This window comes from Pithys albifrons, chromosome 16, assembly GCF_047495875.1.
Source record: "Pithys albifrons albifrons isolate INPA30051 chromosome 16, PitAlb_v1, whole genome shotgun sequence".
NCBI classification, from domain to species: Eukaryota; Metazoa; Chordata; class Aves; order Passeriformes; family Thamnophilidae; genus Pithys; species Pithys albifrons.
The window spans coordinates 16,640,732-16,667,387 of NC_092473.1; the positions used below are offsets into that span (position 1 = coordinate 16,640,732).

Sequence of the window (26,656 nt, forward strand, 5' to 3'; positions counted from 1 at the left end):
AAAAGCCTGTAAGAGTAAATGGTGAGGGATTTATCAGGGACTGCAGTTGCTGATCTGCCTGTTTGCCATTCTTAGCTACTCACACAGCCCCAGGCACAGACATAATACCTGGAGTTCTTGGCCTTGTTTGCATTTTTCCTTCCCCTTTTTTGCCTTGATTGAAAGTGCACAAACACTTCAGGAATGACCTTGTATAGGATGGATCTGGTTGAAATTTCGTTTCCAAATATTCCAAGTATTCAGGAATACTTGGTAGAGAAGTTACTGATATTTCCAGTTTTAACTCTTGCATGTGAAGGGTTCATCCTGCAGAATGATCAAGGTGCCAGTACCTGAAAGGTGTAATTTCCATGCTCATGGCAGGTGGGAGCACTGCAGTTATTCTGAATATTAGTGGGATTTGTGTAGATCTCCATCCCAGCCATCTGCTAAAAAGGACAAAGAAGATTCCCTTCCCTTTTCTCTCGAATTTAAAGAATTTTGAAAACATCTATGTTTATTCTGAAGTGATAAAATATGCTTAAAAAGATGATGGAGAAGGAAAATAAGAATAGAATACTTTGCTGTGAACAGTAATGTGCATTTGGAGGGGCCCTCTGACCTGTGTGCTTGGGCTGCTGTGGTGCCATCAGTGCCAGGGCTGCACAAGCAAATGGCTGCAAACAGCACGAACAGGAGGGCAAGAATTCCCCTCAGGAGGGTACCTGGTGGGCATCTTCACATGGAAAGAACCTGCCTTTCTTCTGATGGACAAAGTCGTTTTTGGGGGGTTTCACTTTTGGTTGTTTATTTGTTGTTTTTGGGGGGGGGGTTAATTGTTCTTTTTCTGCTTTGAGGCCTAATGGAAATATTAACTTCCATCTTAATTACATTATCATTTAAAAGGTATTTCAGAAAGTTTATCAGGAATTTAGAGTTGCCAGAGAAATGCAAGCTGGCAGTGCTCTGAAAGAACAGATACCATGAGGTGCAGATACACAACTTGTTGCCACAGTTTCTGTAGGAACAAAATCCATAAGCTTGTGTTGCACGTGGCTCTCACTTTGTTTCACCAGTTTTGCCTCCTGGTATTCAGGATGCAAATTAATGTTTCATTAGTTTCCAAGTTTCCATCACGTTAATGTCTTAAATAATTTATTCTGTGCATGAGCTGAAGATAAAATACAAGAGTATAGGATCTCTAAATAATTCAGAATTATGAGCCTCTTTGAGAAGGGAGCTGGTTAAGTAGTGCGGGTGGAGAGGGAGGACATCTCTTGGTTTTAAGTGTAGTTTGGATGGGTCTAAACTCTTGGTTTAGCTGAGGTAGAAGTTGCTGTTGTGCCAGCTGAAACAGGTCCCAGCATTGATGTAAAATGACAGGAATCTTCTGAGGAAGTTCCTGGAGCTGTGGGTGTCCCTGTTCGGGACTGGGAATGCAGATAATGAAGATGATGCTAATTTAAATGTTTCTGGCACCAGCAGCATTTTGTTACTGTAATATTGCAGTTAAAAACACATATGTGGCATTCCTGCAGATTTCAGGGATTCTGGCCTGTCTGGTTTGATCCAGCCAGTTTTGTCAAAGGAGGGGAGAGCAGGTCAGAGCAGTCAGAGGTGGGTGTATTAGTTGCTAAGTGGAAGGTTTATCTGTTTGTGGAGCAGCTGGCAAAACACATGGACATGTGCCTTCCCAGTGCTCTTGTACCAGGTATTTTAGGGAAAAACAAGGATAATTTGAAAATCCCTCTTTGCTGAGAATACTGTAGAATAGTCAGTTGTTGTGGTGTCCTTTCTAGCTTGGCAAAGTATGTCCTTTTGCTGTGTTTAAAGTCAGTGCTGTTAAAGATAGACCAATCCATTTATCCAGAACTCCCTCTAAGGCAGAACTCTGCAGTAACTCTGGCCCCAGGCAGCTGCTGAGGAGTCAGGCACTGGAGGAAATGCTGTTGGAGAAGGACACTGAGTTGGGCTGTGTGTGCCCAGTGCAGCAGCCGGGCTGTGCTGCCCAGAGTGAGAGCTCAGCGTGAGCCGAAATGCCCTTTGCACAGCATTTAATGTACAGATGTGAGCTGACTGATAAACCTGCCCAGTGCTGGGTTAGGTCTGAAGGGCTTTGGGGAGCAACAGGAGCTCGAGCTGCACCCACCCAGCTGTCACCTCAGCGCTGGATCCCTCAGCAGAAAGTGCCACTTTCATTACAGAACAGAATAAACTGAATTACCCACAGAAACGGAAAGTGCACTAAAAATAGCTGGGTGTGGAATTGAAAGCTTTGACTCATATTTCCCACCTTGGAAACTTCTTATTCGTGTCCTTCTGTGCAAAGAAGAGTGGCCCAAGTGCACTGACCCTTCTGGTTTTCGTCGGGGTGTTCACTTCCCTGACTGTGCTTTTCCTGGTTGGAAGGTCCCTCCTGGCAGCTCCCACCGCTGTGCCCTGGCTGGGAATGCCGTGCCGGGCGCTGCCCCCGGAGCCGCAGGGTTAACCCGCGCCGGGTTCCATCCAGAGCAGCTCTGTGCTCACAGCTGCGGCCACTTTCCCCCCGAAAACTCGAGCACCACATCTCAGTATGTCAGCCCCACCGCCAGACTGCCCGTTTGCCCTGGGCATTCCAGCCCTGCCAGCTCCGGGGCACGCCATGCAGGGAGGGCGGCACAGGCGCTTTCCAGGGGCTGCAGCAGCAGCGAGAAGCGTTTCCTTGCCAGCCCGGTGTTGTTCTTTGTGTGTGTTAGGGCAGGATTTGATCTCCGTGTGCTGCTTTTGGGCGAGGGAGAAACTGTTTTCCATCTGCGTTAAAGTTCCTCCGGCAGCTGCCATTTTTTATTGGAGGGGAGTGCGAGTCCCTGGGCCCCTGCTCCAGGAGGAGTTGGCAGGCAGCTCCTGGAGCAGTAAAATGACACCATGCTTCTCCTCCATTTTCTAATGAAATCTGCAGAGTGGGAAAGCAACACAAGTTGGAAGCGTCTTTCTTTGGAATCTCTCTGTAAACTGTAACTCCACCATCCCCTGCTCTGAGGGTTTGCAGCAGGTTTGTTCTTTATGAAAATCTGTCGTTTTTAATACTCATTTATGAAAACTTGCTGTTCCTAGTCAAGCTAATTAACTGTGATAAACTGCAGGTCTGTTAATATTATCTTTCTGCCTTAATAAGATTCAAAATAAAATGCTGGTGTGCAGAACAAACTTTTATTAGCAAGCAACTTGTTTAGAACAAATTCACATATTAAGATAACGATTTAGGGGTGTTGGAATTCATAGAAGCCATATTGGAATATTAATATGTTATTTAGTCTTCTGAGAAGTTGTAGAGCAGAAAATGTTGGACAGGATAAATTGTATAGCTTAAAACTTCCTCTCTGTTTCTGAGGGAAGCCAGTGCAAGGGAATTCTGTTGTACTTTGAATAATTTCAGTTTAAAATTAGCATGCAGACACGGACTCTGCATATTCTGTGGTCTAACCCTGGAACCTGGCAGATTGCTGTTTAGTTTGCTGATCATAGTAGACAGAATTGCTATATTTGCTATGGAAATGATTGCTTAGAATATCTGAGAAGTTTCATATTCTTGGACTGTTGGAGGGGAGCTGTGGGTGCTGTGCCGCAGGGCTGGCTGGGCAACAAGGACCGTGTTTGTTTGTTAGTTGCACTCCTTCGTAGTTGGAAGTGATTTGAGTCCCTTGGGGTCTCTTCTAACACACTTGATCTTAAAGTGGCTTTAATTAGGAAAGTAAAGTGTTAGGACTGCCCTGAGTGTGCTTTGTGGGGGTGTCTGGGGACTGTCAGAGGGAAGTTATTTCAGTTATCTCAGAGGAGCAGTTGTGGGGCAGTGGAAGTGGCAGGGAAGGAGAAGCGACTCAGAGAACACGTTACCAGGTGCTCTGGTTATTAGGATCTCCTCAAGTGAGGGGGATTTGTATTTTCTGCTTAAGCTGACAGTTAAAAGAAAAGAAATAAAAGAGCTAACTGGGGTGTGCTGCAGGAGTGTGTGTGTCTGTTCATGGCTCCAGGACTGCCCTTTGGGCTGGCTGTGACAGTGTCTGCAGGAAGGGCTGTCCGTGTCCCTGTCAGCACAGCTCGGCTCCACACTGTGGAGGGTCAGCCATGGAACCAGCTGAACCAAGAGGCACAGGGACAGTGCCAGCAGTTGGGGTTTGGGCAGTGGTTACACAGACTGTGGAGTGTGAATACATGTGCTTTAATTTCAGAGCTTTTTGCAGTACCCAGACCACAGAGAAGTGCAAAGTGCTTCTGATTAAATTGTCAGCAAATTCGCAGCAATTGGCTTAAATAGAACCTCCCCCCAGGGCTTATTCACTCTCAGTTTTTTATTTTTAAAGCAAGAATTTTTAGAAGGAGCAAATGAAATAGATTTGTTTAAGACTACATTGTATTTGTGTTGTTCAGTTTTGATCATAATTTGTTGTCATGTTATGTGCATCCAAACACAGTTCAAGGAGTCAGTCACCCCCTTTTGGTACAGGGAACAGCTTAAACTGGGGAAATCTGGGGTAATGGTGGTGAACTTTATCAACTTCCCAATTTATCCAACAGCTTTTGAATACCTTCTATTCCCTGTGCTCTGTATATGAAGTTGACTTGTGTCCTGGCCATTCCTCTCCTAAATTTGGTCCCTCTCCAGTCAGCTGTGAAATGGGAGAGCTGAGTCCCTTCTGTGCCTGAGAGGGATGTGGGGGCTCTGGGGGGAGTTGGGTGCCCCTCACCCTGAGACCTCTGCCCACCCTTGTCTGCCCACCCTTGTCTGCCCACCCTTGTCTGCCCACCCTTGTCTGCCCACCCTTGTCTGCCCACCCTTGTCTGCCCACCCTTGTCTGCCCACCTGTATGTCAGACAAGGAGGTTGCCAAAATTTTTCTTTCCTGCTTTGCTTTAGCAGCCTAAATAAAATATTCCATTAAAAGGCAACTCCAGTGATGATTCTTCTGTGGTTTTTTTATTCTAAAGGCCTTCTAGTTTGTGTTTTTCAAAATCTGTAATTGTGTGTTAAAGTAAAAATAAACCAAAATTATAGTAATAATAGCGCTGACAACATTTAAGTCAATTCTTTAAATAAAAGCTTGATTTTGATTTCATTAATTTTTTATGCCATATTCCCCATTAATCTGTTCCTGAAAGTGAAAGATCAAACAGTCTTTAAATAAATTTTAAAATTTTTAAAAGCCCCTGAAGACTAGTCTTGTAGTAACAATATTCCTGGTGCTGAGGGAGATCACAGCTGAGTCTTGAGGTATCTCAGAAAGTTCCACGATAAATATTAACATACTTAGGGATATCTTATCCTGGAAATTTGAAAAGTACATCAGCATGTCAGTGATGTGAGGGGTGGGTGCAGCTCCCCCGTGCAGGGGTGGGGATGGGTGGCAGTAGCACCAGGGGCACACACGGGTACCTCAGTGTGGCCTCCTCCCTGGTGAGCTGGTTTGCTGACCTGGTTTGCTGCCCCACACTCACCCCTCTGTGCCTCTGCGGTGGGTGTGGGGCTGAGGGGGGTGGGTTTGGTGTGTTCCTGCTGTCACCTCTGCAGAGGGTGTGACCTTCGCCTTGCCGGGGCCGTGATGTCGGCAGGGAGAGAATTTGGAGTTGCAGCTGCACATTTGGCATTTTCCCAGTGCCAGTCCCGTCCTGCCACAGCATTCCCTGTGCTGGCAGCCATTCCTGCTGGCACCAGTGACTTCAGGACATTGATACCTTTGGATTTCAGGGTTGATAGAGCAGAGAAATCTTAGCAACATGTCCTGTAGGTCCTGTTCATACCTTGTTCTTTTTGGGCCAGGCCAGAGTGGTTTTCTATACATGATACTGAAAATCTAAAGCCAATGAGAAACTTAAATATTTTTCTAAATGAAGATTAAATGCTGAAATAAACTGTGTAGTGCTGATGTGTCAGCAAAAAGCTGTAGAAAGCTGGTTAGCAGTAGCTTTCTGTAACTGAAGATGTTAGGAGGGATAGCACGGCATATTCCTGCTTCCAGATTTGTGCCCATGGAGTGTGTGATTGTGGGATAACAGAGCTTTTCCTTGGGAATGAGTTATTGCTTGAATAGGAAGAAATGCTGCCATTTCATTGTATATAAACACCTCTAAGAGCATTGACTCAGTCTTTGATTTTTTAAGTTGCTGTTCATATGAATGACTTTGTCCCACTTTCCTTTCCCTGGGGGTGGTGGCAGTGCCAGAACAAACCAAGCCCAGTGTAAGCCAGCCTCAGCCCGTCACCTCCAGCGGCACTTCCACAGGAACCAGCACTGCTAATAATGCCAAGCGGGCCCCAGCCAGCAGCCAGCAGCAGCCCCTGCCTCGGTACCCGCCTCGGGAAGTACCACCGCGATTCCGGCACCAGGAACAGAAGCAGCTTCTGAAACGAGGGCAGCAGTTACCAGGGATAGCTGCAAACCTGGGATCCGCTCCCAAAGTCTCAAACGGCCAGTCAGGAGGCAGCACTGGCACCAGTAACCAGCCCGTGACCAACGGAGAAGTGCCCAACAGCAGCAAAAAACAGCCAGGTGAGGGCAAGTACCTTGTTTTCCTTGAACTAAAGTCGATATTTCAAATTCAATTACAATGCAATATTTGAGCCAACATTATTTAAACTTTCACTGTAAGCTGTAGCATGGGGAGACACTTTCCTGTGTTGTAGCAGGAGGGTATTGGCCTCTTTGTGCAGGTTCCATACTGAAACTTCACACCTTGTCTCAGTGGTTCATTGTTGCCAGTGGTGTGTGACAGACATGGCAGGTTTGGAACAGGTGGTAACTCCAGTCTGAGTGGCTCCTCAAGACTTTTCTTTCTTTTTTAACTTCATCCCTAACAGATCCAGCCAGGGTATGGCTTGTTCAGGATACCAGAACTGCTTTTTGTTGTTCAATCACTATTTTTCTCTGTTTATCCACCTGAAGCTTGGTTGCCTTACAAATGGATCTGCCTTTACCTTTGTTACTATTTGAGCACAATTATCCTTTGCTGTTTTACCTTATAATGCATTTCTGCAAAATGCCCTTTTAAGATACGTAAACTGACCTAGTACACGTTCATGGTTCATCAGTGACTGCACTAATATGCAGTTCAGTTAATTTTTCAGGACATTAATGCAGTTTATTTTTGTCTAGAAAAAAGTAACTTTCTGTGGGTGATCTGGCTTTTCAAAGGGATTTGGTATTAGTGCTTGCTAATACTTAATATGTTGGACAAATACTTTCTTATTTTATAATTGTATTTATATTTTGATGTGCACATAGCAGGGATGATGCAAATTTGTTTCCACAAATAGTTTCTTCTGAGACTTTACTGAATTCCCAAAATTAGTATTTTATAGACCACAAAGGATGTGACTCCCAGCCCCTTCAGTAAAAAAAAGGAAAAAAACCCCTGAAAATAGTCTTGATATTTCAAGTTTGAGTTAGATTTTGTTGATTACTGAGTCTTGAAGAAGCAGTATTTAAAATGAAAGTAAACAAAGCCCTGTTTCCCATATTACTTTCCAGTGTTATTTCTAACATACTGCTAGAAGTCTTTACCATTGCAATAAGTAATTTTTAAGTAGTTTTTTTTTTCACCTGTGTAATGTTCCTGTCACATTTCATATGCGTGGTTGCTTCTCAGATGGAGCTTTTTGGGCAGGTTGTGTGGTAGCAAGTGGGGATTTAAATAAAAATTTGCATGTAAACTAGCTTAGGAAGTATTACTGTTCTACAGCCTATGAAACCTCCTAGTTGGATCCAGAGGGTTTGTGTACTGTCCTCCACTGCACTTCTTTGTGAAAACCAGCCCAGTGTTCAATTGGCTGGATTCCCATTTGTGTCCTGTGTTCTTCCCAGCTTTGCTGTTTTCCTGAGTTCTGCTGGTGTGGCTGCACAGCTCGGGCTGGGCACTGCCAGCGTGTCCCAGTGCTGTGCTGGTGTCTGGGGCAGCTGCCACACTGGGAGGAGTTCTGTGCTCTGAGTAATTATTTGAATAGTGAGTCTGCGCATCCAGCTGGTTCCAAAGGGGTTCTGAGAGCCTGCAGGGGACAGAATGGGTGGCCAGATCACTTTCCCACCTTGAGAAAATGTCTGTGTGGCCCGTGCCATCTGTCAGAACTGTGACCCTGGGGCTCTTCTCCTGGTCTCCATGTCCCAGGAAGACTCCTCAGAACCCCAGTCGAGGCTGGGCAGGCAGGGTCACCTTTCCTGGTGCCACTTGTTTGTGTGCTGTGCTTGCCAGGTCTCTTTCCCTGGAATAATCAGGAGTAACACCTGGTTTGCCTGTGGTGTTATGTTGTTTCAGAAACATAGGCTAGAAAGATGATAATGTAAAGGCAAATAATTTTTCCCTGCTGGGTTTTTGTCCTGGTTTCAGGCTCTTGTCTGATGGGTTGCTGGTGAGGTGAGGTGGCCCAGCAGCAGCTAAGGGTGACCCAGTGCCTTCTGACACCTCTGTGTCTGAAAGAAAATGCTGTTGTCATTTCCCTATTTCAGTCTCACTCACTCTCCTTAGTTCAGCTTCCAACAGCAATTCCAGGTACTCTCTGTGGTGTTACCTCTGAAATCAAAAATTGCATGAAATTTGACATATCTGTAGATCCCCTCCCTATCCTTGACAGGATATCCATGGACACTGGAGTTAAATTTGATACCTTAATGGAATAGCTTCTTGACTTCTTGTTTTAAAGCATTATTTAATGGCTATTGGAATTGGTACGTATTTTAGGGCTAAAAGAAAAACTGGCTTGAAGTGTTGAAGTCAGAATTGTGGGAACTGGGAATGGCTGTGGTTGGTTTCTGTGTCATTCCTGAAGGGTCCTCTCTGCAGTTCCAGCTGTGGTTGTGGTTTGGGAGTGATTTGTAAAACCCAGGGAACGTGGGTGCTGCTGAATTTGAAGTCTGTAGGTGCCCTGGCCACACTTAAGCTTTTGGTCTTTGGTATTGGGCAATTTTTTAATTATATAAGGGCCCAAACTGCATCTCTTTACTTGTGTTTTGTGTGAACAATCATCTCCTGTTTGGAGAATGAACATGCTTTGTTTAGAAGTGATGCTGAAGAGGGGATAGCCTTGTGTGCTCTTTGTTCTCCTGCTGGTTTTGGGATATTTGGCCTATCTTTTTAGTAAAGACACAGAAGTGAAGCTCATGCCATGTAGTGCTTCTGAAACAGATCCAGGCTTGTGCCAAGATGGTTATTTTAAGGACTGTCCATAAGTAGCTCTTTGTCAGGACACTTTGATACCCAGCTCAGTTGTTGGCCTCACTGATGTGTGCCCCATGGGCAAACTCCAGACAAAAAAGAGCAGATCACTGCCCTGGTGTTTGCTCACCTCTGCTTTGGAGCAGTCAGAACAGCCAGGTGGTTATTCCACGATGAAGTGATTTATATCACCAACTGAAATAATAGCAGTAATTGCTTACAACTGTGGGCCAGGGCAGAAGAGGAGAGCACCTCTGAGCTCCTGGCATGGCTCCAGTCTTGGATTCCTCCTGTCTCCCGTTATCCCAGTACATCTTGCAGACACAGAGCTGTGTCTCAGACACAGCCTTTGGGAACAAAAGATTCCTCCTTTAACTTGGAGGAGTTTCTTGGCTGTTGCCGGAGTGAGGGAAGAGGGGAGCAGTCAGGATTTGCAGTTAGTAGTGATGGAGATTGAATTAACTTGGGAAACATTGCCTTAAATGTAAGTTATGATCTCCAGCTGTAAAGTTTGTGAATTGGAAATAGGAACTTTGATCCCATACAGCGCCTGTGGGGCACAGAGGAAGAGGAGGCTGTGAAAGAGGGGAAATGACATTTATACACGTGCTTAGGTTAGATCAGAGTCAGGCCATCCTTAGATCTTGCTGTTTGCTCAGTCAGGCAGCACAGCACGGAATTTGAGGTGGAGCAGAAGTGCTGTAGAGAGGGGGGAGACAAAGTGCTGAAGTTTCAGGGCCAACCTCTCAACCTCTAAGTCAGTACAGTCCAAAATGAACTGGGTTTGGTTTAGATGACTAGAAATTGTTCCTCTTTTTATGTAAATCCAACTTTTAAAGACATGTTAAATTGGTTCATTACATGCCAAATGTGTAACAAGGAGCAGGCAGTGGAAATGTGTTGTGAAAGCAGCTGAATTGCTAAGCTGAAATCCCAGGCTGGGCTTGCTCTCAGTGTCCCTGCTCGGGAGGTGACCAGAGCAGCAGGTGAGGCTGAGCTGGCCCTGAGAGAAACCTGTCCTGGAAAAAGGGGGTAAAGTCTGGGTGTACAGCAGTGAGTGGTTTGGGGCTGTTCTCTCCATTACTGAAATAACACCTCTGTGATTTTCTTGCTTTTTTTTTGTAGGCATGCCTCCCATTCGGGACTTGGTGAGCCACTCCCCTAACCAGTCAGGTTAGCTCCTTCATCTCACCTGCTTTTGCACGGCTGTGTTTGTACTGGTTACATGTTTCACACAGTTTTGTCTGGTTTTTTTTTTTAATTTTTTTTTTATTCTTTGGCTTCCATTTTTCAGTAGCATGTGCTATGTGAATGACTTTAGTATACTTTCTCTGTGCCATTGCATCCTATTTTGGTTTAACATTTTTGAGTTCCAATTTAGTCAGAATTCATACTAAGCTTTTGGCACCTTAGCTTTAAAACACTAAGTGTCTTTTTTACCTTTATGCTTACATGTTAAATTGCCTCTTTGTAGTATTAAATTGAATACTCTGTGAAAGTCTGTGCTTTCTACCAGAAACATGTCACAGCTCTGTGGAGGAAATCATGTCTTGATTGTTCACTCAAAGCTCAGGAGTTCATTTACTAAAATGCACTTGTTCATAAGGGCCAGGGGTACAGTGATTGGCAAGGTGTAACATTGGCAGTCTGGGGGTGCCAGGTCTGCTGGAGCAGGAATAGGAGGCAGAGCAAGATCCAGGTACTCTTAATTTACACTTCTCAGTCCTTTTGTTTATTTTAGCCCATGTGATGGTACTTGAAAACAAACAAACTGCTTTTGTAAATAAACAGAGTTTCCTGCAAACATTTCCTGCAGAATAGCTCCTAGCTGGAAAGCATTAAATTACAGATTATTGCAAAACATTAAATTGGAGATAATTGAAAACAGTCTTAACAGATTACAGAATTTTAAGAATCTCAGGTTCATGTAAGTATTTTGTCCAGGATTTAAGCAGCAAAAGTTCAGTTGCAACTTGAAATAGTTTGGGGAGGAAGAGCAAGAGCAGGCTGTTCTGGCTCCTTGTGCTGTGCACCAAATTAGTATGTTGTCAGCTGTCATTTGTCAGTTTTGAGGGTGTTTTTGTGCTCTCTAACAGATGCAAAAAGTCAGAGCTAATACCTGCTTGTTCAGTATTTGTATCCTTAATCTCCCAGATTCTTGGATTGAGGAGATTCAGGTAGGAATGTTCCAAACAGGGGCTCGTATTAATCATCACTAACACATATTTAGTTTTGTGCAATAGGAGAAGATTCTGGCTGAATGAAAGCGAATCACTGTGTGCTGTTGGTGGATTGGCTCAGCACAAACTGCATCACAGTTAAATTAGAGTAATAGGATTGTAATCAGTACAGGCTTTCTTTAGGTATTCTGCTGCTCTGCAAATTAGGGTGTGTTTTACCATTTCCCTCTGACTTGTAGTCATAACTTGTATCTCTGCACACTGAATTCAGGCTGTTTGCCATCTTTATGCCTCTGTGTTGTTTTTGAAAGGAATTGTGTTTTGGGGATGGTGTTTGCATAATCAAGGTGTTGTTCTATGCTGTTGGCTCTCTCTTTTCCAAGAGTGCAGACAACTCTTCGATCAGTCTCTTAGTACAGGTTAAACATCTTTTTTAAAATATCAGGGTGAGAGTTGAAATACTGAGTTTGTCGGACAGTTGCTCAGACAGGACAGTGTTTTTCTGGTGTCACATGAACCAGCAGGTTCTGGGTTCTGTTCAGCTGAATTGCTGTTCTGAGGATGCTCCCTGCTTTTCCAGGGCTGCAGGCACTGACACACCCTGTCTGCTTACAGCAGGTCTTACCCTGCTCCTCCTGCTCCAAACTGCTGAGCCCCCATCCTTGTTCCTCACGTTGCACTTGCCAGGGGGAGCTCACCTCAGTGCCTGGACCCCCTTGAGCTCCCACCATCCCCATGCTGAAGAGCAGCAGGTGGCCCCTGCTCTTGGAGCCAGGGTCTTGGACTAGATTCTTTTTCACTGCACGATGAGTAATGTTGATATTGATTAAAAATTAATTAAAAACAGACTTGTGCATCAGTATGTTCTGAAGCAGAACTTCAGATGGCTGTCATGCTTTTTGTGTCAAGTTGTGGTATAAAAATATCTCAAGTAACTTGTGCATAAGGATCTTACATAATGTCTGTAATGGGGAGGAAGGTGTTTGTTCTCTGGCTGCTGTCACACAGCAGTTGGTACTGCTGGGTCAGTGCAGTGTCCTCTTGGGATTTCTCCCTTTCAGGATGTCTTTGGTTTTTATATAATATTGTAGTTTTTAATATGTATATGTTTTTAGAAAGTACCTTGTATGTGGTGATGCAGAGGATTTTTTAAGTGTTTCTCTGGAAAAAAAAATCTTCAGGAGTGCTTCTCCAAGCTTTTTGTCAGAGCAGCCCTGCATGTTGAGAGAAGTGTTTTGGGTTATGTGTGAAGGCTTTTGGGCAGCTGCACATGGAGCTTTCTCTGTCACCTTCTGTGACTGTAGTGTTAACAGAAGCAAAATAATATGCAAAATAATTCCTGGCTTAGTATCTTTGTTCTTTTTTTCTGCTTCTGCTTAATGAAGTAATAATATTAAACTTACAGTAATGGTCTTGGACTTTCCTTCTTCCTTTTAGATCTGAACCACAGTGGTCTAGGATCCCATTATGAAAATTCTCACTGGGGACCAGTGTCTTCAAATAGTGACTCCAGCACAAACTGGGACAAAGTTATCGTAGACGGCTCTGACAAAGAAGCATGGCCATCAATCACTGGCAGTGACCCAGAGCTGACTTCAGAATGTATGGACACTGACTCTGCCTCCAGCTCTGGGTCCGAGCGGAACCTCGTTATCATGGCTTCAGGGAGCACAGGCGGAGAAGGCGATGGCGTTCGCAACGGCATTGGACATGGGGCTCAGAACAAGTTTGTGGTTGGTAGCAACAGCAATAATGTGGGCAATGGAAGTATTACTGGGCCATGGGGGTTATCCCATGGATCCATCATAAGCACATGTCAAGTTTCTGTGGATGCTCCTGACAGCAAATCTGAAAGTAGCAACAATAGAATGAATGCTTGGGGCACCATAAACTCTTCATCAAATGGAGGGTTAAATCCAAGCACTTTGAATTCAAATGGCAACCATGGTGCCTGGTCCGTGTTGGAGAACAGTGGACATGCCCTGAAAGGGTCCGTGGGGAGTGGGAGTCCTGGCACAAGCATTCAGTGCAGTACCATAGGTCAGATGGCCAACAGCCAGAGTATTAACTCGAAAGTGGGTAGCTCAGCCCACGGTTCCTGGGGAAGCCTTCAGGAAAGTTGTGATTCTGAAGTAAATGGTACAAGGAATGTTTCATTCAGTGGGCAACCTCAAAACCTTAACACTGAAATGAATGGACCAAATAACACTACTAACTTTATGACCTCTAGTTTACCAAACTCTGCTGGTTCGGTGCAGATGAATGAGCTGCCCAACACTGCAGGGCCCGGGGCCTGGCGCGTGAGCACAATTAATCATTCTCAGATTCAGGCCTCTCCAGTGGCAAATGGCACTTCCATCTCTCACCTGAGCAATGGTGAGGCCAAAACTGGCGGCTCTTACGGTACTACCTGGGGCGCCTACGGTTCCAGTTACTCTGGAGACAAATGTGCAGGCCCAAACAGCCAAGCTAATGGTGACACTGTGAATGCAACTCTAATGCAGCCGGGCGGGAGCGGGCCCGGCAGCACTAACTTTCCAATCAATGGGAATAAAGGCGGAGGGGTGTGGGAGGCAGGGACAGTCAGCTCCCAGAACGTGCCGTGGGGAAGCGGGAATGGGGCAAGTGCTGGTGGGAGCAGAAGAGGATGGGGCAACCCTGCCCAGAGCACTGGCACTAACATTTCCAACGGGGAATGGAGCAAACTGCCTAGTAATCAGCATTCCAATGAAGGTGTGAATGGAAACAGCAGGAAGTTTACAAATGGATGGAAGTCTACTGAGGAGGATGATCTTAACAGCCAGAGTTCTGCTGGTTCCCAGGTGGCTGAGCAGAACAGCACGTGGGCCAAAACAGGTACGGGGGACAGCGAGGGGAGCTCGGAGAGCACTGGGTGCCATGAGGACAGAGGAGCTGCGGAGGGCCAGAACCGAGAGAGGAGGAAAGTTGACCAGCACACGTTACTCCAAAGCATAGTGAACAGAACTGACTTAGATCCACGTGTCCTCTCCAATTCTGGCTGGGGACAGACTCCAATCAAACAGAACACTGCCTGGGATACCGAAACATCACCAAGGGGTGAAAGAAAAACTGACAATGGGACGGAGGCCTGGGGGAGCTCTGTGACACAGACTTCCAGCTCAGGGGGGTGTGTGGATAGACCTAACCCTAGTAATAATGATACCTCATCTGTATCGGGGTGGGGAGATCCAAAGTCTGCTACAAGGTGGGGAGACTCCAAAGGGTCAAACAGCCAAGGGGGGTGGGAAGAAGATTCTGCTGCTACAGTAATGGTCAAGAGCAATCAATCATGGGGAAGTGGCAAAGAGGAAAAGTCATCCTGGAATGACGCACCGAAGATGAAGCAGGGATGGGGAGATGGACAGAAGGCCAGCCAGGGTTGGGCAGTGTCTGCCAGTGATAGCTGGGGAGAAAATTCCAGAAGTAACCATTGGGGTGAGGCGAAGAAATCCAGTTCTGGAGGTAGCAACAGTGACAGATCAGTGTCTGGTTGGAATGAGCCAGGTAAATCAAATTCTGTTTCTTGGGGAGGTAATAATGCAAACCCAAACAACTCTTCAGGATGGGATGAGCCTGCAAAGTCTAATCAGAACCAGGGCTGGGGAGACCCTCCAAAATCTAATCAGCCTCAAGTCTGGGGGGACTCATCAAAGCCAGTCAACTCCTCTCCTGAATGGAACAAACAAGATGTTGGCTCTTGGGGAGCTCCGTCTGCCACGAACAAACCCCCGGGGTCAGGCTGGCTGGGGGGGCCGATGCCGGCCCCCGCAAAGGAGGAGGAGCCCACGGGCTGGGAGGAGCCATCCCCCGAATCCATACGCCGGAAAATGGAGATTGATGATGGAACTTCTGCTTGGGGTGATCCAAGCAAATACAACTACAAAAATGTGAATATGTGGAATAAAAATGTCCCAAACAGTAGCAGCAGTTCAGACCAGCAAGCACAGGTACATCCGCAGCTACTGCCTTCAAGTGCCATGACTAGCAAGGAGAGCGGTTCGGGTTCTGGTAAGCCTGGCTTTTACCCAGATTGGTGTTTTCTCTTGATTATAAAGCAGTTTTTTATTCGTGATTTAGTTTCAATGGAAAGGGCAAAATGCCTGTAAAGTACAGTTTTTGTTTATTAAAAAAAATGAACAGCAGGGCTCACAGAGGTGTGATGGTTTTGTACAGATTGGAAGATCTGTTCTAGTTTTAAATAGCTGCAGTAATAAGGACTAGACAGCTCTGCTTGACTTCTGGGGAGTGGGAACATGGAGAAATTTTTTAAAATAGTATCTGAGGAATGAAACTGTTTTTCTAAATTATTCTAAAACAGTTAAAACGTAATATTGCCAATGAGCCTCCCCAAAAAAAAGCATTATGCTGCTACAAGACAGAATGAAGGATGTTGGGTTTATACAGGCTCTAGATCAGACTTTCTGGTCTTGTAGTTTCATGAGCAATGAATAATGATTTTGGAGAGGAGCTTACATGGGGTTTAGGAAATATCTTGTGCTCTGTCTCTTTTTTCAAGTGCAGGGAGGGGTCACTTACATGTAATGAGCAGCTCTTAGGAGCTTAGTATCTTAAAAATTATCAAAGTGTAATTCTTTAGATATGAAATCTATTTCTGTCATTGCTTTTATTTATGGAACAGCTTGCAATTGTATTACTGACTTTCACACAAAGTGGAAATGTGTGCTCACGTGCTTTTTGTTGTATGTTGTGAATCTAGAAAAGGCAAAACACTTGTCTCTTTAGGTAGCTTTTAAATCCTGTTCAAAACCATGCCAATAACTGCCCCTGCTTTGCAAAGGTTGGGGAGAGCCTTCCACTCCAGCCACTACTGTAGATAACGGAACATCAGCATGGGGTAAGCCCATGGACACTGGTACGAGCTGGGGAGAGCCCGTCAGCGATGCAGGAGGCACCTCTGGCTGGGGAAATGCTCCTCTTGGGCAGCAGCCTCCAAATAAACCTGGTGAGTGCTCTCTGTGTCATCTTGGGATGAGTGTGTTTGAGAAGGGTGAAATACCTCTGTGGAAGCTTCGCGTTCCTGAGGGTGTTTACCTTGCAGTTGGCATGAAGCTGTGTCTGCTGGGAAGGGCAGCAGCTGCCACTGAAATGCTCATGTGCTGGGTTTTTTCCACAACCAGGGCCTAAATCTATGCAAGATAGTTGGTGTGGAGATGATATGCCTTTGACAGGCAGTCGTCAGACCAGCTGGGAGGAAGAGGAGGATGTTGAGATTGGAATGTGGAACAGCAGTTCCTCACAGGAAGCCAACCCATCGTTAAACTGGCCACCCTACATGAAAAAAATGCCCACAAAGGTAAAGAGCAGCTCGGGACAAGGCTTGTTGTCATTTCTGAAAGCTCAGTCAGAAGGGATTCCTGCATCATTGCAGCACCACTGCACTTTAGTTTTCATTCTTAACACTTTGTGATGTAATTGAAGCAGTCCGTGGTAAATACCTGAGTATCAGAGAAATTCATTTCTATTTTTAAGGGAATGATGAAAGGTGGAAATAAGCAAGATGAAACATGGATCAATCCATTCATTAAGCAATTCACAAATCTCAGTTTTTCGGTAAGTATCTGCCTTTGGCTTTGCTGCCTTCCCACAGGGCTGGTTACGATGCACAGACTTTGAAATGCTCTGTCTTCACCTTCATTGTGGTTTTCTTTTCACTTGTGTTTGTCTCCCCTCTGTCACCCATCCCTTTGCATTCTCATTACAAAAAGAGCTCTCTGTTGATGCAGAGTGGTTTTGTAACCACTCCCCAGGAGTTCATCCTGTAGCCTGATGGCTTGCTCCATGTTACAGTGGAGTTTGGTGAGAGCACCTATTCTCAGCTGGAGAGCAAATAAAGGGAGAAAATGCTCTAAAATAGTATCTGATTGTCTCAACTTTTCTCTTTTGTAGATTTGAATTGAAATAGCATATAAGAATCTTTGGTTTAGCTCTTAAAAATACTATTAATAAATAATTGTGATTCATTTTGTTACTTCAGAGAGAATCACCAGAAGAAACCATACAGAGCAATAAGATGGACATCTCTGGAGGTAAGAACAACAGAATCAAGCTGGACTTTATTGTTTTTCCTTCCAGACTCGTTTTTTTTAGCTTATATCCTTCTGTAAATCACTTTTTAAAAATTATGTGCAATGTATCTATAACTATATATAGTTAAATATGTATTTCCCCAAAGAAAAGGAATACTCTTGTAGAGAAAAATATTTATGTATGTGAGTAATGTTGCACACCTGAATCACCTGGTTGCTATAGGAATATTAGCCATATATCAAGCTGAGCTTATATGTATTTGTGTATGTTAAACTGACATGAGAGAATGTTGTGAGGGCACAGTGGGTTTGTTTCTTACAATACAAATATCTGGATTGCCCTCTGGGCACCTTCACTGGATATAAACAGAAACATTTTACATCCCACACTCACTCATTGGGTTCATTCTTGAAAACACATGTTCAGTTCAAAGAACTAAATTAATAGTGAATGATTAGTTTAGAAATGGTGTAAAATGAATGTAAAATGACTTGAGAGCAGTTATATTTTGTTTGAATCCATTGACTGTTAATGATTCCTTTAGCACATAAAACCCAGTATAATCCTTTTACATTATTAACAATATACAGTGATGATAGAATGTTTAACTAAAAGTAACTGCAGCATTGTAGTTTTTATTGTAGTTATTCTTTTTTTTGTTCCTCTTTAAAATGGGTTATTTTCACTTTGAGGCTCATAGTCTCTTTTGTAAAGAAACTATTCCTTGAGTTTTAGATTTTAATATTAATGGTAAGCTTGATATTTAAATTATTTCAAGTTTAAACCATTTTTTGTTCCTGGTTTTACAAGAAAACTGAGAATAAGATTTGTGTGAAGCCTCACAAAGTCCATTGATGCTGATTCCATGTTTTCAGTTGTCCGTAGCCATTGATACTTAAGGTTTCCTTTCCCTTTTCAGTAAAACCCAGAGAGTTTAAAGCTAAACTGATACTTCTTTTACCAATCTCCTGCCCAAGAGCAATGTTAGTTCAGGTCTCCGTGAGCACAGGCTGGTTTTGGTGTAGCTGAAGCCTGGAGCCCCCCTGGGTGCTGCAGCCACTCTCCTGCCCACAGGGTTACTGCAGGATAAGCGGCTGGAGATGGACAAGCACGGCCTGGGCGTTGGAGATTACAATCGTGTGGTTGGAAAAGGCCCTGGTTCTCGTCCCCAAATTCCCAAAGAGTCTTCCATGGATCGCGGTCCTTACTTCGATAAGGTCAGTGGGGGTCTCACTGGTGGGCACTTCTGATCTCCTCTGACTCTGCATTCTGAGTGGTTACTTGTGTGCTCCTGAGCTCTGCAGGGAGTACGGAGGGGAATGAGAGGTTTCTGGTTAACCCACGAGATAGGATCTGTTCTTTTTAACTCACTGATATGCAATACTTTCTGTAGCCCTTTGCAGTGCCAATGACTAACTTGATCTCTTTTGTTTTCTGCCTATTTCCTGCTGGTGCTGGACTGTCCTGTGACTCTCCCTTCTGCTCCTGGCAATGGTTTCTCCCTTCTGCTTGCTTGCTGGCTGGTTGTTGCGCCTCGGTTTGTCTGTCCCATCAGGATGGCATTGTAGCAGACGAGTCCCAAAACATGCAGTTTATGTCCAATCAAAACATGAAGCTTCCCCCTTCAAATAATGCACTACCTAACCAAGCCCTGGGCTCCCTAACAGGGCTGGGTATGCAAAACTTGAATTCTGTTAGACAGGTAAGGCTATGGTCATATCCTTGGCATGTTACTTGACAGCATGTAATGCCTTTTGATATAACATTGTAGCTGCCTATGTGATGGATACCTGTGTAACTTGTAATTGAAATGCATGGTGTGGGAGAAGCAGCAGAACCAGAACCTTTATTGCCACTGACTGTCTGTCTTTTCCCCAGAATGGCAATCCCAGTGTGTTTGGTGTTGGGAATATAGCAGCACAGCCCAGGAGCATGCAGCAGCCTCCAGCACAACCTCTTAATTCATCTCAGCCTAATCCACGTGCTCAAGTGCCTCCTCCATTACTATCCCCTCAGGTAATTGAGTACAGAAGGCATTCTGTGTTTAGACTACCTAAATGCTGCTTCAGAAAATTGTCCCGTGTTTGTTGGTGTTGCTGATATTCTGTAAATATTTGGGGACATATTTGACTTGCAAAGTGTTTCAGAAAGCAGCCAGCTGTTGACCAGAGGTTATAATATTCCACATAATCCAGGCTAAGTAGTTGCCCATTACAGTCACTCACTCTTGGTCCTGGTCTCTTTTGCAGGTTCCAGTATCATTACTGAAGTATGCACCAAACAACGGTGGCCTGAGCCCACTTTTTGGCCCACAACAGGTAGCCATGTTGAATCAACTGTCCCAGTTAAACCAGCTTTCTCAGATCTCCCAGTTACAGGTAAGCAGCCCAGGCTGGTCGCTGGTGTTGTGTGAGTGAGTGGAGCCCGTGTGGGCCGTGCCTGTCGCTAAAGCCCCGCGCCCCCCCTGTCTCGCAGCGGCTGTTGGCTCAGCAGCAAAAGGCGCAGTCTCCAAGGAGCATGCCCTCGGGGGGTCGGCAGCAGCAGGAGCAGCAGGTAAACAAACACCTTTATTTTAACTTCCCAAGCTCTTTACGACTGTTTTTCATTCTGAGCTGTATTTCTTGCTGTGAATTGCATTGAAGTGTGCTGGAGTGACTTGGGTTTGACAGGCTTTAAAGGAGGGACTCAGTGCTGGGGTTTGGCTGTGTGGGATGCACAGAGCACAAAGATGCGTTTCATTCTCTTTCTTTAAATGTGGGAAAGTTTTTGCCCATTGATACTGTAACTGCTCTGTTTTTTTAAGGGTCGATCTCTTAGTATGCAGCAACAGATGATGCAACAGTCCCGTCAGCTTGATCCAAACCTGTTAATGAAGCAGCAAACTCCACCCTCTCAACAGCAGTCACTCCATCAGCCCTCCATGAAATCCTTCCTTGAGAATGTCATACCCCACACTACTCCTGAGCTGCAGAAAGGGCCGTCACCAATCAATGCATTCAGCAGCTTCCCTATAGGTGGGTCTCCTGCAGTCAGTCCATGCTTGTGTGACAACTTTTCCCCTTGCCTGCCTCCTGAAAAGAGTGACTGTAATCCAGTCAGCATTTTCCATTTTAGTGGAAGTCGTAATTCTTTGGGGGCTTACCCAGTTACCCATGTTCCAAAGAGCTTTTCCCCAAGTGCTCTCATTCCCAGTGACTGTCCTTGTCTCAGTGCCATGCACTTTACAGTCATAAGGAATGGCTCGCTCGGGTCCCTTGGCATCAGTGGTACAAAGTCCTGATTACTGGTGCTAAAAATCTTTTGGAAGCCAAATCCATTCAAAGAATCCATTAAGGTAGCCACATTTCTTTGGATTTCCAAAATGTTTTCTACTACTAGAATTGCACAGGTAGAACAAACTGTCCATTTGCCTGTTGGTGGTTTTGTCCAGGAAAAAAAGATTTTGGTTGTCTCATTTCAGGCAAAATGTCCGAACGTTTATAAATACCAACAACTCCTGTTTCTTTCTCTCTGTGTTTCCAGGCTTCTGTCCAATTTCTACTTCAGAAATTTCAGGCTTGTATATTTTCCCCTTTCTTTAGGTCCCTTTTTAATGCTATATTACACTTCCCACAAGTGTTTACTATTTACCTCAGTTTCTTACCCTTATTTTTTTCCTCCCCTTCAGTTTTGCTTTTCTTCTTGTTTATTCTAACTGGGTCCTTTCTGTTGGGCTGATTTCCTTTGCATTCCCATTGCCTTTTGCAGAGAGGTTTGTTTCCCAGGAACTGCAGCTGAAATCCCTGTGCTTGCAGCAGAGTGTGCCAGACCCAGTGGGCAGTGCCAGCCCTGCATGTGCCACACTGAGGTGCCCTGTGGCCAGTCCCAATTCCAGGCTGCTGCTTCATGGTTTCTGGTGATGGTTGGCATCAGCATCTTAACTGTGCTTTCATTGAAAGAGCAAGGCATACAAAGGAAGTTTTTTAGCTATTGGAGACAGTGTTAGTTCTAAGGAAAGGAATATTCCACTTTCTTTCCAAACTCCATGCTGGGGAATTTCATCCTACCCCCCTCAGGTTCCTTTCTGTTTCATTCCTTGAGCTGGAGTGTACTGTTATGCATCTGCTCACCTGAACTATGGCCACGTCTCAGGAACCTGCAGTATATGAGAGGTTGCTTTGAGATCCTTCAGGAATCTGCCACAGTATGTAGGAGTTCTTTGGGATCCCTCTAGAGTACCACTATATAGGAAGGTTGCTGTGGTGCAATTAGTGCTTTGCCAACCCCAAAATGCCAGAGGGACATGTCAGAAACAGGATCCGTTTCACTTTGCCCTTTTTCTCCTTGAACTTTTGGTAGTTGTTAGATTTTTTAAGACTCTGTCCTGTTCCAAGCACTTTCTGCAAGGCTTTTCTAGGAGAGGCTTTTCTGGCATCAACTCCTGCTCATGCCTTTAAGAAAAACAACCAAAACCCCATACAAACCAACCAGCTTCTCTATGACCATGAATGTCCACTCAGGAGCAGGATGAAGCCCTCGTTTCCAGTGCTGAAGGAAGGTGTTTCTGGGAGACATTTGAGAAGTTGTCTGTGTGTCTCTGGTCCCAAGTGAAACTGTTGTAGTGATTTATTTTCAGAAATGTAATAATGTCTGAAGGGCTGGAAGAGTACCCAGGTATGGTTGTGAGTTCAGATTCTTACAGACCTTGAGAGCGAGCAGGCAAAGTCAAAAACGTGGCCATGTTGTCCAAGCCCAGAACAGCTGGTTCTCCCAGGTATTTGGGCTGATTTTGGTTGCCATTGTCTTGACACTGGCAGAGAAACATTTGGAGGTACAGACACAGCTTAGAGCAGGCCCAGGCAAGTTCTGTTTGCCCCATGTTTTAGGTATTTACATTTTAGTTTCTCTAACTGCTTAGTGGCTTCTTCCACTGACATTTTTGCATGAGGACATGAGCTGAGAACTTGGAGTGCTTTGCATTGCTCAGCTTAGCTATTGTCTGCAGTGAGTTCACTGAATTAAATGCTAGAATGTTCCTCAAAAACAGGAACTTGGAAGCATGACATGACCAATGTAATGTGCTCTTCAGTGCTTATTGGGACAGCAGCAGTGGTGAGCAGTATTTAGTCTGTATTTCATAAGCTCTGTGTGTTTTCAGGAATGAACTCAAACTTGAATGTAAACCTGGATATGAGCAGTATTAAAGAGCCACAGTCTCGGCTGAGGAAATGGACTACAGTCGACAGCATTTCTGTGAACACATCCTTAGATCAAAACTCCAGCAAACATGGTACGTTCAGTGTGTGCTGTCCTTGAGCAGCACTGGGAGTGGCACATCAGACTCTCATGTTCTGGGTGTAAAATGTAGGTTTGCTGTGTCTGGACTGTGGTTGTAACTCCTGTGTTGCTGTAGCTGGCACAGTTTGTATTACGTTGTCTGTGCCAACCTGCTGCTCATCTTCCACAGCAGCCACAGCTTTGCTGACTGTGCTCACAGAGTGATCTCGTGATGAGATTAGTAGAAACATTGTACAGAATTCCTTTTTTAACCAGACTTTTCTGTGACTGTTGTTACTAGTTTTCCCTTAATCTCAAGTGGAATGCTTCATACATTTTTAACCCAAAAGCTTTAGGTTTTTAAGTTTTCTCTCCCACCATCCTGCTGCCCTAAGGTGATTTTTGGAGATTTATCACATTCTGGGCATGGCTGACATTTTGCTGACAGGTTTTGGTTATGAATGTCTTGTGTCTGCATTCTAAAATTGGGGAATGCTTAGAAGGGCTAGACTGGTACCCCTGCTGTCCTTAGTTTTAGAGGAGGTGGACTTGGTTGCTTCGTGTTTCATTCCAGTAATCAGTATTCATATGACATTCAACTGTTTCAGTTGCTTGAAATCTCATCCAGTTAAAATTTGCATCTATAGCCCAAAGATTCTGTGTCTAAAGATAGTTATAAGTGTCCTCAGTCTCCTGTTACTCTTCAGTCTCAGATTGTTGGGGTATTTTTAGATGTGTCAGCTGCTTTGCTGCTCTGAGAAGTCTTTGCTGTAGTGGCCATACCCTGCAGCTGAACCCCATCCCAGTTACCCCAGGCAGTGGTGGTGTTGCTTTAGCTGTAGATGATTTCTGACTAGTACTAGGAATTTTTGTATTTCATGGAATCCCTGATTCCCTCAGAACTGTAGCAGAACTGGCTTTGCTGTCTGATAACTTTTAAACCATTCCTTGTGTCTCCAGGGATTTTTAAATTGCATATTTTTGACCTCCCAAGAACAGAAGGTAGAATAAAGAGCTTTGCAGTAGCTAAAGAGCCTTCACATGTTGTAGCTGTTTCTTCCAAGAGCCCTCCCACCACAGAACCATTCACTACCCTCTCTAGCCAGCTGGGGTCCCACAGAACACTCTTTCCCTCTGGAATTAATACTTTACTTCACTTGAATACATGTTACATTGAACTCATGTACTCTTCTAATGAAGGGATTCCATGGAACATTATTCTTGCAGTTTTCTCCTGAGTTATTCAGACACATTTTATTTTAGATTATACAGTCCTGTATGATTTCCTGTATGACTTGGCCTCATAAGAGGACAGTGAGCTGCTGCCATACGTTTCATGAATGATTTACATGGATGTGATTTTATATGTATTTATATAAGGATATAAAAATTGGCTCTGAAAAATACTTGACCAATGTTTGTTTGGTTTTCTTAATCAGGTGCTATTTCAAGTGGTTTTAGGCTGGAAGATTCTCCATTTGTTCCTTATGACTTTATGAACAGCAGTAATTCACCAGCCAGTCCTCCCGGCTCCATTGGGGATGGCTGGCCTCGTGCCAAATCGCCTAACGGCTCTAGCAGTGTTAACTGGCCCCCAGGTACAGTTCCCCTGCCTGCCTTCCCCTGGGGGTCCCCCTGGGTTTGTCCTGGGTGCCTGGGGTGTTCTGTGTGGAGGGGGCAGGAAACAGCCTGCGGAAGAGCCTGAGGGGTGTTCCTGGCAGATGGAAATGGAGAGCAGGAGTTTTATTGTACAGAGAGGTGTGTCTGCCTGGGGTGATGCTACCGGAGAAACTAGAAAAGTGAATTAAGACTAAATTAAGTAAAAGGTTTTGGATTTTCAGTCATTAAGAGATGTATTGTTTAGACAGGTGTTTCCTGTTTTAAAAAATAATGAAAATAAGCTTCTTTTCTGCCTCTGTGTTCCTAGAGTTTCGCCCTGGTGAGCCATGGAAAGGTTATCCAAACATCGACCCCGAAACTGACCCTTACGTCACTCCTGGCAGTGTCATAAACAATCTCTCAATTAATACTGTGCGGGAAGTTGACCACCTCAGGGACAGGAACAGTGGTATGCCCAGCTTGATTAATCTGTGTAGCCTGCCCTCTGTCACAGAGACTGCTCTCGTGGAGATGTCTCCTGCTTGCTCCTCCCCCGGTCTGTTCCTTGTGTTGTGGCTTTGGGATGTGTTTGCTGCTTGCTCCACTCCTGGTTTCTCTCTTGTGCTGTGCCTGTCACAGCTGCCAAGCTCATCCTTGGCTCAGCTCGCTTGCTGAGGCAGTGCAGCAGCTATCCCAGGAATGTGGGCAGAGCAGCTGTGCTCTGCATCCTGATGTCAGCTGCACACACCCAGAGAGTTTGGAAGCAGCAGCCAAACCTTGGCAGCCCAGCCACGCAGGAATGTAGGGCCTGTGCTCTCTGTGTGAGGTGCTCCTGCTGCCACCGTGTGCCTGTGGAGTATGGATGGGGCCTGAGGAGTGCAGGTCCCTCCCCTGAGTGGGCAGGCTGTCCAGGCTGGATGACAAGCCTTCAGTCTTACTGCATTTGTGACACACTGTGCTGTGACTGACTCTGCCTTTGTTACAGGGTCATCCTCATCTTTGAACACCACGCTGCCTTCAACTAGTGCCTGGTCATCCATTCGTGCCTCCAACTACAATGTTTCCCTCAGCAGTACAGCACAAAGCACTTCAGGTGACGTCTGCTTGTATTGCTCTGAGCTGGTTCCTTCCCCTTCACTCGCTCCAGGGTGATCCTAGATGTTAATAAAAGCAGTGCCAAGGTCTCACCAGAGTGGTAACTTCACTGATTTCAAAGCAGCTATTTTGATTTTACTCTAATTTAGCAGCTTTTCTTTGCGCTGAGGTGACAGTTGCAGCATCACAGTGATTGTGGTTTTCTTTTATGTCTTTTAGTAGCCAGAAACAGTGATTCCAAATCAACATGGTCTCCTGGATCAGTCACTAACACCTCTCTGGCTCATGAGCTGTGGAAGGTCCCTTTGCCACCTAAAAGCATCACTGCTCCGTCCCGCCCACCTCCAGGGCTGACAGGCCAGAAACCACCCTTGTCCACTTGGGATAATTCCCTTCGTCTGGGTGGAGGATGGGGAAATTCTGATGCCAGATACACCCCTGGTAAGGCTGTACCTCTGTGGCTGGAGGGGTTTGTGGTTTGTTACCAAGCTGGGGAGTCTCCTGTGTGTCCCTGTAGAATACCTGCTGTACTCTTGGCCTTCCCTAAAGCTGGTCCATACATCCCAAACTGCACTGCAGTGGGCTGTCTGCTGAGGAGCACTGGGAGGAGGACAGGGGTTGTGTGCAGGGTACCACGGGTGCTTTGGCTGCTTGTTCTGTCCTCAGTGTGAACCATCTCTGAGTGCTTTCCAGCTGGGTGCAGTTCCCTGTTAAACATTGTTCATAGAGTGGCTCATGCTGTAATGAATTAGATCATGATAGTCCAGGGAGTCTTCAAAACTGTTCTGATCTTGCAGCAGGAGTCAAAGCAAATATCTTTGTATTTTCGCCTCAGTTCTGATCATCTGACAACAGTGTAGCTGCTTGTGCCTGTGCTTAGATGATCAAAATGCCTTGGGAAGTAAATAAAATTAGTAGATAGAGGTTCTCAGCCCTGTAGCACCTCAGAGCAGCCTTGTAGTGGTTTTAAGTCTGGAGATTAGTGTTACATGAGTTTCTACTACCAATGACTGTTGCTGTCAACTGTGGTGCAGCTTCTGCTCCTCCCAACACGCTGGTGCCAGTGTGGCAGGTACCAACACCTTTGTTTTCACTCCTTTAGGTTCAAGCTGGGGTGAGAGCAGCTCAGGGAGAATAACAAATTGGCTTGTTCTGAAAAACCTTACACCTCAGGTAAGGCTGGGGCACAGGGGGGCTCTGGGCAGGCTCAGGCTGGGACTGTGTCAGGCTCCTCTCACCGCTGCCTGTGTCGCCCCCAGATCGACGGCTCGACCCTGCGCACCCTGTGCATGCAGCACG

General features: G+C 45.2%; 1 protein-coding gene across 8 annotated transcripts in view; it reads left to right on the forward strand.

The window, feature by feature from the left end:
- The window catches only part of TNRC6A (trinucleotide repeat containing adaptor 6A), a 58,851-nt gene that overhangs the window by 29,235 nt on the left and 2,960 nt on the right, over positions 1-26,656 (forward strand). For 6 of the 8 annotated variants that reach the window (XM_071571561.1, XM_071571560.1, XM_071571558.1 and 3 more), the window contains 20 exons: positions 6,170-6,502; positions 10,284-10,331; positions 12,776-15,367; positions 16,158-16,322; positions 16,498-16,673; positions 16,850-16,930; positions 17,355-17,406; positions 18,482-18,624; positions 18,963-19,109; positions 19,286-19,423; positions 19,657-19,785; positions 19,883-19,960; positions 20,211-20,421; positions 22,545-22,676; positions 24,103-24,261; positions 24,591-24,731; positions 25,248-25,355; positions 25,577-25,798; positions 26,460-26,530; positions 26,617-26,656. The exon at positions 26,617-26,656 is cut by the window's right edge and continues 100 nt beyond it. In XM_071571561.1, coding sequence (XP_071427662.1) covers positions 6,170-6,502; positions 10,284-10,331; positions 12,776-15,367; positions 16,158-16,322; positions 16,498-16,673; positions 16,850-16,930; positions 17,355-17,406; positions 18,482-18,624; positions 18,963-19,109; positions 19,286-19,423; positions 19,657-19,785; positions 19,883-19,960; positions 20,211-20,421; positions 22,545-22,676; positions 24,103-24,261; positions 24,591-24,731; positions 25,248-25,355; positions 25,577-25,798; positions 26,460-26,530; positions 26,617-26,656 — 5,166 coding nt within the window. The remainder of the gene's footprint in view (positions 1-6,169; positions 6,503-10,283; positions 10,332-12,775; positions 15,368-16,157; positions 16,323-16,497; positions 16,674-16,849; positions 16,931-17,354; positions 17,407-18,481; positions 18,625-18,962; positions 19,110-19,285; positions 19,424-19,656; positions 19,786-19,882; positions 19,961-20,210; positions 20,422-22,544; positions 22,677-24,102; positions 24,262-24,590; positions 24,732-25,247; positions 25,356-25,576; positions 25,799-26,459; positions 26,531-26,616) is intronic. The other 2 variants (XM_071571559.1, XM_071571564.1) reach the window with 2 other exon arrangements.